Below are 12002 nucleotides of genomic sequence, written 5' to 3' on the forward strand. Positions count from 1 at the left end.
TCTTCAAGGGTAAGCTTCTAACCCCTTAAACCTTGGTTTTTGTTTAAGCTTTTGGCCCTATTTGTATGCTGATTTAGGCCTAACTTTTAACTGCCAAAAGTTTTTCTTTTTCATGCTTGAAATGTTTGTTTAACGCCTTGTTGGTGTTGGGGGTGGTCTACCCCCTCTTGTGCCTTGTTTGGCCTTGGTTTTGTGCTATACTTTTAATCTATTGGGAGCATCTCTTTTTGGCCTTCTTACCACTGAAACTCAGAGGAATTTCAGTGGTGGAAAGTGTGTTTTGAGGTCCCAAATAGGAGGGGGTCATCCCCTCTCCTTGTATCTTGAATGCTTGTCTTATTAGCCTCATGTTTGAGCATGGTTTTCTAGCATGTGTTGGCTTGTTCTCAACTTGTCTTTGGGGTTATTTTGACATGGCATACCTCTATTTTAGTTTGGTTGAGTCACCACTTACATGCATTCTACACTTGTAGTGTAATCTTGCATGATAGCCTAACATGCATCATGCTTTTGGACCATCATTTTAGCATGTTTTGGCTCAACTCTAAGAAGCTTTTATTCATGTTTTACCATACTTAAGGTCTGATTTATGTTGTTTTGATCACGCATGCCATGCTTTGTATAGCCATAGTGCATTCTAGCTCACTAGCTTTGAGTTTCCAAGCCACTAGCATGCATTGCTTGGGCTATTTGCATGATTTAACATCATTTGTTATGTGATTTCAGTGCATGTAGTGTGGTCATACACTCGCATCTGTCACTCTTTCAATGCATTGGAGAGTTTGTGCTTTATGCCTTAAACATGAGCCATTGTGTATGCCTTCATGCCTAAGCTTGCGAGCTATCATTTCAGTGTGGTTTGGGGGTTGTTTTGCCATGATATAACTCTGATTTTTGTTGGCGAAGCCATCCCATTCTTGGTTTTGGTAGATGTAATGTAATCCTTCATATTGGCCTTGTATATTCCATGCTTCATGCCTTCATGCTAGCTTGTTTTGGCTCTGATCCATACATGTTTTAGCATCATTTTGACATGCTCTAGGACTTTTTTAGGTTGCCTTGGCCATATGCTTCATGTATTGCATAGCTATAGTGCAAGTGTCTATGCTAGTTTCAAGCTTTGAGCCTCCTAGCATGCTTCATATGTGACATGTACATGATTTGGCATCATTTACCATGTTGTTTCAGAGCATATAGTATTGCCATGCTCCCACTTCTTTCATTCTTTGAATGCCTTTAAAGGTTGTGCATTATTGCCTTGTTTATGGCCTAGCTTGTATACATGCATGCCTTGCCTTTTGAGCTCCCGTGTCAGCATGTTTTGGTCTTGGTTTTGACCTATTTGAGCTCTGTTTATGGCTGGTTCATCCATTTGTGCCATGCATTGCATGCCTCTTATGTAGTCCCATTCACTAGCTTTCATGCTTAAGGGCTCTTGCATGCCATACTTGTGTTGTTTGAGTGGTTTGGCGCCATTTCATACCTGATTTCAGTGCTTATAGTGTTGTCACTCCTTGAGCACTTTTGAGAGTTATGCTTTTATGCTTAGTTGGTGGGCTAGAGCATGTGCATGCTTTGTTTCGCATTTCATGCCATCATTTCAGCATTTTGGCCACTGTTTTGGGCATGATTGAGGTCTGTCCATATTCGGTTTAAGTTCATATGACATTGTTATTGCATGTTGTTGCATGTTCATGATGTTGTTGCATGCTTGTTGCATTGCATGTTGTTGCATGCTTATTGCATTGCATGATATTTACATGCTTGTTGTTTGCATTGTGTGTGCATGCCTTGCATTGTGTTTGGAATCTTGTGCATGCATTGCATTGTGTTTGGGTAGGGAGTTAATCCAAACACGAGGAACGTTTCATACTTGAAATGATGAAACGTGCCTCATTTCTCAGTCGCCGATGCTCTTGATCATGCATGATAGAGTTTAAGGCCCTTATGTGTTATTTGTGCATTTATTTACATTGAATTGTGTAATCTTGGCATCTTGGCCATCGTACATTGCGATGCTTAGTTGGTGGCCCGAGAGTCGAGTACTACACCCCATTGAGCTTAAGAAATGATATGGAGAGTAGTTGTGCACACATATCTTGCAAATACATTGCCATGCCCCTTCTTGTTCTCTGTTGCAGCAAATTGGAGTTTGGCAGCAAAAGCTGGTCAGCAAACCAGTAAAAATGGCTGGCCGACCACTTTTTCTGGTCTGCAACAAATGTAAGTGGTCGGCAGGTGGTCGGCAACACCACCAAGTGGTCGGCAATGCTCCTGAAGGTTCTCATGATGGAGCAAAAGCTATCTGGAGCTTTGTGCAAGGTTCTGAGAACAATTGAAAACAGAGGCAAGTTGGGGCATCGCGATAGATTTTTGAACGAGGCAACCGAGCATGCATGCACTTCTCGCTCCGAGGCCCTTTCTAATTGCTTTACTTAGTTGCTTAGTTTAAGCTAGCTAATGCTTTGTTTTTGTACTTAAGTAGTTAATCCCATTTAGCTATTCAATTTGTGTTTGTAATAATTAGTTAGTTAGCTTGTTAGTTAATTAGCTTTATTTTGAAATAATTAGTTAACTTGTTAGTTAATTAATTCTGTTTTGTAATAATTAGTTTAATTAGCTTAGATTAGCTAGTTAGCTTATTATTCGGACCCTCCGTCGAGAGGGCCATCTGTTGTAATAAGTGTGCGTGTGTGCGATACATGTCTTCCAACCCTCGTTTCTTTCTCCCCTTTTACTTATCTGCTTTTCAGTGGTTAGTTTTAGGGCATATTTCAATTAGCATACTTATGCTTGCATGTTTGCATCCATTCATCTGTCTTGCATGCACCGGGCTCGGCGCATCATACAAACTGCATTGTATTTCAATACCAATTTGAATACATGTTATCAAGTGCTGCATTTCACATGCCATCTTAAAATAGTCGAGCCTATCTTAGTTGCATTTTGCATGTATTACATTAGACATTTTTGACATAGCTAGGATCATGCATTGATTACTAACTAGCTTTTGTTTTGACTCAGAGTACCAGGTAAGCTTTACGCTTTAGCATACTGCATAAGATGTGTATGTTGCCATGTATAAAATGCTTGCCATTATGCTATTTGCTTAACTGATACAACTGCATGAATGCATGTGGATGAAGGTTTCGTTGCTTGAATTGGAACAATTCATCAAAATGCAAGTTTTAAGCCCACTTGAAGTGACAAATCACCATGTTTTCTAAGCTCACTTGAGGGTGGCAAAATCCCCGTCTTAGCCTACTTGCGAGTAGCACCTTCAAACAATTTTCAAACAAACAAATATGAGATGTTTTGTTCCAATTTAGGTGATCTAGTCTGTACTTGTATGTTGTGCGCATCACATAGTAAGATTAGCTAATTAACCGGAATAAGAGTGCATGTGTTTTCAAAAACAACATATCATGTTAGTAAAGGACAATCCTTTGATCGGGCGAGAGGGGGTGCTCGTTGCATGACCTTCCCCTCTCGTACCCAAGTTCCCGAGCCGAGGCAACTTTGGTGATGACAGACACGTGGCCTTAGGACGAGTCAGGGTTTCCTAAATTTTTCCAAAATAAAATATTTAGGTGGCGACTCTGAAATCTGGCAAAGCAGTCCATGTTTGGCGCTTTTTGATTAAAATTGATTTTCCAAAACGATTTGTCGGATTTGGACTCTTTGGTGATTTATCAGTCTTACATTGCACTTTGTAAGATTAGATTCCGAACCGTGACATGAGTCCGAATTGTAGTAGCTAAGAACTAACGATTCGCACCCTCGCGCGCGGAGCGAAGTTCCGAGTGGTCTACACCATCATTTATTAAGTATTTGGTAAGTATATGTGGGGTGTCTATTAATAAAAAAAAATACATAATATTTTTTTTTCATCTTCTTATTTTTTTGACAACTATTTAAATAAGCATGGAATGCAATGCAATCACACGATAAGTTTTGTTTTAAAAATAAAATAAAATAAAATAATAATAATAAAAAAATTCAAGGTTCACTTTGCTTGGTTGCTTTCAACACTTTGCTTGATTCTATTTTTTCAAAAAATACTTTTCAGAAAATTTTACTTTTTTATTTTTTATATATTTTTTTTATTTTTACTGAATTTTTAAAATATTTTAAGCAATTTTTTTACTTTTAGATATACCTAACATAAATATACCTAAAAAGTAAAAAAATTATGAAAAAAACCTTTTAAAAATTTATTAAATACCAAAAATACAAAAAAAATATTAGAATTCAATATATTTTTTGTATTTATTAATTTTTTAAAATATTTTTTCACAAATTTTTTTACTTTTTAGATGCATTTAAGTAAGATGCATTCAAAAAAGTAAAAAAATATATTTAAAATTTTAAAAATATTCACTAAAAATAAAAAAATACGAAAATTAAAAAACTTAATTTTCAAAAAACTTAATCTAAAAAACTCAAACCAAACAAACTGGCAGTCACGAGATAAGTTTTGTTTTAAAAATAAAATAAAATAAAATAATAATAAAAAATCATGAGATTGGTTAAACTTTTATAATCTCGCACAAGGCGATTATAAAATTGAGACCCAAACAAGGTAGATCACGACCATTGGAATCAGATCTCTTATCAATATATATCAATATATATCTAATCCTACGGTCAGAACAAAGAGCTTAAGCTAAGGGCATTTTCATCGTAGTCTACCTCCCGAAATCTACCGCCAAAGTTTCGCGGTCCCTTAAAAAATTCAAATTTCATATGAAAACAAATCAAAAACTTTCGAACCAAAAAGAATTCAGATCTCTCTCTCTCTCTCTCTCTCTCTCTCTCTACCCTGCAAATGGCGAACCCAGAACGGAGCTGAAAGCATTCTTCTGAATCATCCCAATTTCAGGTACTCCAAACTCGATCTCAATTCTATCACTTAACTTCCGCCCCTAATTGTGTTGTTGAAAATTACATATACACAATAAACAAATATGTGTGTTGTTCTCGTTTGATTTCTCTAGCCCGTGACCTAATCTGAAACACCAATCTATTCTCTCAGGTTCTGATCTGTTCTGTCCTGTCAATTTTGAGTGAAGTTTGGTTCTTTTTCTTGAACTCAAAAGATAAGGAATTTTTAAAATTTTGAGTACCCAATCTGAGTAACTATGGTGAGGGAGCAAAGCGTTGAATCGTTTTACGCTCGATTGCGTGAATCGGCTTCGGCTTCGGCTTCTTCCACTCCTTTGCTCATATTCCCATCGACTTCTGATGTCGATTCTCTCTGTGCTTTGAAGATTGTTGGTCATGTTCTTGAATCCGATTCGGTTAGATATGCTTGTTACCCAGTTTCGAGTTTTAAGGAAATTCACAAGTACGCAGGACCCAATTTGTGTTCTTCGTCCGATGAACCTGTTACAATTCTTTTGGTAAATTGGGGGTGTCACCGGGATCTGCGAAAGGTCTTGAATTTGGGTCCTTCTTCGCGTGTTTTTGTTGTTGATAGTCACCGGCCAATTCACTTGCACAATCTCAGTGATCAGAATGATCGTGTCGTTGTGCTCTATAGTCGGGATGATGAGGACCAGGCTGATTTGGCATACGATTTGAAAGTTCCGGTTTCAGCTTTGGCAAATGCAAGTGATTTGAACAGTGATGATGAAGGTGGAGATGACTCTGATGGTGATGAAGATGAGAATGAGAGTGAAAGTGAGGAGGAAGATGGTGGTGAGTCTCAGAAGAGAAGAAGGGTTTCAGATGAAAGTGAAAAAGACCCAGTTAAGCTTTTCAGGAAGCTGAAGAAAGAGTATTATTCTAATGGTACTTTTCATGGGAAGCCATCTGGGTGTTTGATGTATGATCTATGTCATTCCCTGAGGAAGAACACAAATGAATTGTTGTGGTTGGCTTGTGTGGCTCTAACAGACCAGTTTGTTCATGAAAGGTTAACAAATGAGCGATATCAAGCTGGGGTGATGGAGCTTGAGCAGCATGTTAATAGCTCTGGGAATCTGGATGTTGTTACTACGGTGACCCTCAAGGATGGAACTAAGGTTTTGGCTCCTGATTCTTCAAGAATTGCCTACGAAGACGAGCCAAAGCTAATGTTGCTACAAGAGTGGAACTTGTTTGATTCAATGCTGTGCTCCTCCTACATTGCAACTAAATTGAAGACATGGAGTGACAATGGGATGAAGAAGTTGATGCTTCTTCTTGCTCGAATGGGATTTCGACTTGAGGATTGCAAACAGAAGTTTCAGTATATGAATGTTGAGATCAAACGCAAAATGAAGGAAGAGTTTGAAGAGTTTTTACCTGAGTATGGACTAACCGATTTCTACTATCGAGGTTTTTGCTTACTACATGGGTATAGTTCAAGAATTTCTGCAGCAGATGTGGTGTATGGAGTAACAGCACTTCTAGAGTCATTTGTAGAATCTGATGGCTCATGTGCATCCAAGCAGTTTGGAGTGGCTTATGATGCATTGTCCTTGAGCAAGTTTGAAAAGTTGGAAACCGGAATGCAACATGCTATCAAGATACAAAGGGCAATTCTAAGACAAGGAAGTTCAGCTATAACCAAGAAGGGATCAATAAGAAGTGGGAGTAAATTCAGATGGGTGAAGCTTGAAGATTCCATAGACACTAAGTTGTTGGGTTATCCCCAGGCATTGACCAAATTTGGGCATTTTCTGATGGATGCTTTGCGGGAGAAAGGTGCAAAAATGAAGCCTTTGATATGTGTTTGCTATACTCAAGATCGAAGCAAGGTGTTGATTGTTGGAGTTTGTGGGAAGCCACGACTTGGGGCAGATAAAGGAAATGCATTTGGGATTGCTTTCAGAGATGCAGCTGAGGAGACTGGAGCTGATTTCTTTCACGAGCTATTTGAGTCATCATGGATAGTTTTGGATGCACTTGCTATAAATTCGTTCATGATAAGGCTAACTGAGAAGCTATGGTGAAGAACGTTGTTTATAAGCAGATTAAATGCTTATCCTTTTTCGTCTTTTTCTTCAATAGTTAAATGTTGTAACCCATTTAATTACTGTTACTATATGTGCAGTACAATTCAGAGGTAAACAATTCTGTTCTGATCATGTTTTTCTTTTACATTTTTTTTGGTGGTTCTGAAACTTGAGATGTCTATTGCTAGATTTCAGCAATCAGTTTTCCTTATCAGAAACAAATCCACAGTGGATCCAAAATGGCTTTTTTGAAGGGAAAAAAGCATCTACAATTGAGGTAAAGTTTCCATTCAAGTGACTTTTTTGCTTTCTGATTGTGTTAAGATGGTGGGGGGGGGGGGGGGGGAATTCACATTATGTATGCTAAGCCCTGTCAGCATAGAATCTTCTTTATCTCAGAATACCTGGGAGGAATAGATAAAAGCTCGAAATGAAAAGGCATTGTAGACACTGATATACACTCAAAAAGAGCCAGTAAATCAACACAATAGTAGGCTTAGCATTCAAATGCAACAGTTAATTTGAAGAAATACATTCATTATTTCAATGAAACACAATGATTGATATTTCAATTCCAAGATATCAACAGGTGCTCTGGACTAGCTCATTATTCAGACACCTCAAAGAATCAAGCGAAGAAAGCTATATATCAAGAAAGAAACAGCTTATGATGGCAAATGTTCCAAGCAATTAATTGTGAACAAACATTGATTTCGGATCTCATGACATCAGTAGGACCCCAAAGCTGGATTTACTGATTGCACCTGAGGAAGGGACAGAGTGACAGCTACACTTGAATCAAACCAACCAAGCTTCTCCACGAGCCTCTTGATTAATTCACCTGCAGCATAAGAAATGCCTGAGGCCATAACTGCCATACTAATATAGTATAGTACAGTTTTGATATATGCGTAAAAGTTGGGTTTCTTCTGGATGTAAGCCTTCCCAATTGCAAGTATAGCAATGCACAGAAGAGAAGCTGCTACGACTAGTACAAGCTTTAGGTCCTTGTCATCAGTCTGGCAAAATGAGAAGCCGTAAGTTACTAGAGGGATTAAGCCAAAAATGAGGAACACTAGCACAACAACCGTTGCATGAAGAAAGAAATTGTCCGTCTGGCCCAGTAATTCTTTGTACCTAGACTCTTCATTTTTTGTTCCCTAAAGTTGCAAGATTACAGGTTAGTTCAAGACGCAAGAAAGAGAATTAACCTGAAAATGAAAAATTAGGAAAAGATTTTGCCTCACATAATATGAAGTATGAATGATTTAAAGAATAATGTCCTATATATATATATATATATATTTTTTTTTTTTTTTATCAACAACAGACTTTATTGAAGAATAGTGTCCTATATGCAACTCCATAGTTTGTTATTATGAGACAACAAGAAGATCAAGTTTAATATTCTGAATAACTTGTCCTGTCAATTGATGTAGCTCATTATTCACACACACTCACGAATTAGAATCCTCTCCTTGTTAGGCCATTGGGCTCACTTTTAGGCTTAATTTCGATAATTCGAACCGTTCACATTTTAAGATTTGTTAAGTATATCATATTTATAAAAAATCAAATTGATCGGATATCAGAAAGTATGTGTTCGGAAAACTGTTTATTAAATTTTTTAAAAAAATATTTTTTAGTTCGATGATCTGAATACATGTTTTTTGATATCCGATCAATTTGATTTTTTATAGGTATGATATACACAACAAATCTTAAAATGTGAACGGTTCAGATTATCGAAATTGGGCCTAAAAGTGAGCCCAATGACCTAGCAAGTAGGAAGTCAAGTAGTAGAAAACTCAAGGAGAGAATCTTGATTCCTCACCTAAACAAGAGGAAAATTTTTTGTGCATACTTTGAAAGGAATAAAAAAGAAAAAGATAGATTTTATTATGCTTGAAGTTGATAGAATGGATAATTGGCAGAAGAAACTTGTGATGATATAGAGAATAATGGTATTTTAACTACATTTTTTGTCTACACTTTATAAACATACATACATTAGACAGAGTTGAAACAAGGATGATTAGATGGAGTGATAAACAACTGACAAAAATAATATTTGTAGAGTTAAATAAGTACTTTATTTGTCATTAGATCTCAAGGTAATACCGGAACAGGCTAGCCGGCCAATGATTTAAACGAAAATACGGTCCCTAACAAAATAGAATGGTTAAATAGATTTTGTACAAGGTTTCTCAACAAATTTTGTTATTTTTCTCTGTTTGAGAAAGTTACATTTCTAACCATTACTCGTAACTTAATTTTGATGCTTAATCTTGTAGTGGAATTGGGAACTACATTGCATGTAGAAGCTAACATCAACTGTTGCAATGCTATTGAAAATTATGCTAATAGATAAGAAATATTAAATAGGCAAGAGATTACTCACATTAGGACCAATAATGAAAAGTCCACCAATCAGATTTGCCAATCCCATAGCTACAATGTTCACTGTGGCAACACAACACAAGATTGTGAGTAATATAAACTATTACCTCTAAATCAAATGTCAAACACTTCTATAAACAGCTTTAACCTCAATTATATCAAATCTACTAATCCTCCAATCTTAAGTTAAAGAACAGAAAAATGGTTATAATCTGCATGAGAATTTTTTTTTTTTGGGTAGGTAAGTCATAAGTTTTATACCAAAAAATAGATATTATAGTGAGGCTCATTACACGCCTAGAGGCAACACACCCTACAAGGAGAGAGAAAAAACATGCCTAGCATCTACACAAAATCTAACAAGCAGATTAATATATAAGGAGAAACCAAAAGTTAGGCCAAGCAACAATCAACGGACAAACTTACGATTTCATAGGATTCTTACAACTTGATTTCTTAGACTTGATAGAGAGGCTAATCTCTTGAGGAAGTTTAAGATTAGCCATTCTCTCAAGAAGCTTTTTATTGTTTTCCACTTTTGAAGATGGGTTTGTCCATGGAACTACAAATGTTCCATCTGAAAGGATTGAGAAACTCCTTTGGGATGATAAACTTTTGCAACTATCCTAGAAGTGATATGCTAATATTTATTTTTGGATCCAAAATTAGACTGTACACGAATGGTAAAAAAATTTATTGATAAATGTCATGCAAGTATATCCTAAAATATGTGTGCATGTTATATTTAGTGCAGTCTATAAACTGATAATCATTTATAAGCAGAGAAATATGTTAGTGTCAGTTTGGTTACCATACCATTAAAATGGAAATACATTATGCCACAAGAAACTTCCATACCTAGCAAAAACAAATGCATAAAAACTCATTCCTATTTCCTACTTTTGCATAACCAACCAAAAAGGAAAATGTGTGAAAACCTTACCTGTGTGGTGTCATCTGCAGCAGCTGCAGATGACACAACACTTAGGCTTGCCATTGATTCCATTAACCCACCATAAACAACGCTCTTTAGGATTTCCTATGTTTTAGAACCTTCTTCATCTAAAGTTATTATAGGTTGTTGCTCCCTGCTCCCTGCATGTATTGGACAACTATGTCAAAATTATTTACCAACGTGCTCTGCGTGAGTGTTAAAAATGCATTAGATTTAATAACAATCAGCTAGTAATTTTTTGTATCATTATGCTAATCATGAAAAACATTAATATATATATATATATGTATATAGTCCAAGCCTTTAACCATTACCTACAGTCTAAAAGTTGAATGTCAAAACTCAATTTTTTTCATATACAAGAAACTTGGGAAGAAGACCTTTCTCATAAATTTAATATGAATGAATCACCAATAACCCAATCTTCTGCTGGTGCTTAGTTGTGATTTTATCTTCCAAAAAAAAAAAAAAAAAAAAAAAAACAGAAGAAAATCTCCAGTAAGCTGCAGTCAAGTTAAGCAAGCTCTATGATCTCCAAGTCAAAGAACTAGGCCTTAAAATTTCAAACCCAATGAATTTGGGACATGTTGCAGCCTAAGACCGTCTCATGTTAGTGTGTAATGAATGGCTAATCCATTTCTTAGTTTAAACTAATAAAATGCAAAAGTGGCATACATGAAATGCAAAAGTAGATATAAAATAAAACTGAAATAGAATAGCACAGACGGAGGTTGTTAGTGGGAAATTAGAGTAGAATTAAAACATATATATACTTTCTGACTTTTCATCATCAGTAATCCCTGTCTCCAATTTGATGACCCTCTGATTTTGTGGAAAGTTTATCATCTGCACAAGTTTTTGCGTTCTATTCAGCATGCATGAAAAACACAACTGCCTAAAACCAATGATTTTATAACATCAACTGTTTAGCATCTACAACAAAACAATTTTTATGTTTAAGCCTACCTAATGAGGAGCTAATTCGTATTGCCATAAATTGATGAGAAATGTGAAAAACATGTGTATGCATATACGTCATATATTATATGCACGAACACAGAGAGAGAGAAAGAGAGCCAACCTCCCTTTGTTAGAAAAGTAGTTGTTAGTAACAATTATCAGAAATTTTCTTCCTTACGAGCACTAGACTTGCCCATACTGTACCTAATTTATTGTGACTATATGTGAAGAACAATTCAAAGATAAATAAGAAATTCAGCTAGAGTTTTGTTTATAATCAGATTAAATGCTTCTTCTTTTTCGTCTTCTTCAATAGTTAAATGTAGTAACCCATTTAATTCTTGTTACTATATGTGCAGTAAAATTCAAAGGTAAACAATTCTGATCATGTTTTTCTTTTATATTTTTTTGTGGAGGTTCTGAAACTTGAGATGTCTATTTCAGCAATATGTTTTCCTTAGCAGAAACAAATCCACAGTGGATCCAAAATGGCTTTTTTGAAGGGAAAAAAGCATCTACAATCGAGGTAAAGTTTCCATTCAAATGACTTTTTTGCTTTCTGATTGTGTTAAGATGGTGGGGAAAATTCACATTATGTATGCTAAGCCCTGTCAGCATAGAATTTTCCTTATCTCAGAATACCTGGGAGGAATAGATAAAAGCTCGAAATGAAAAGGGATTCTAGACACTGATATACACTCAAAAGAGCCAGGAAATCAACACAATAGTAGGCTTAGCATTCAAAT

The 12002-nt window shown here is 36.0% G+C and overlaps 1 protein-coding gene across 2 annotated transcripts; it reads left to right on the forward strand.

Annotated features, from left to right (window-relative positions):
* Positions 1-4778: 4778 nt before the first annotated feature.
* Positions 4779-8125, forward strand: LOC114307022 (uncharacterized). 2 transcript variants are annotated; one of them, XR_014351316.1, is made up of 4 exons: positions 4785-4882; positions 5036-7051; positions 7130-7218; positions 7531-8125. XR_014351316.1 is itself a non-coding variant. In XM_028252366.2 (2 exons), the coding sequence occupies exon 2, from the start codon at positions 5142-5144 to the stop codon at positions 6936-6938; it is 1797 nt and encodes a 598-aa protein (XP_028108167.2). In that variant the 5' UTR covers positions 4779-4882; positions 5036-5141; the 3' UTR covers positions 6939-7086. The 2 variants fall into 2 exon arrangements, 1 of the variants encoding a protein (XP_028108167.2); XM_028252366.2 differs by lacking the exons at positions 7130-7218; positions 7531-8125 and having other exon boundaries at positions 4779-4882; positions 5036-7086.
* Positions 8126-12002: the final 3877 nt, after the last annotated feature.

Source organism: Camellia sinensis, chromosome 14, assembly GCF_055761805.1.
Source record: "Camellia sinensis isolate YWXY chromosome 14, ASM5576180v1, whole genome shotgun sequence".
NCBI lineage: Eukaryota > Viridiplantae > Streptophyta > Magnoliopsida > Ericales > Theaceae > Camellia > Camellia sinensis.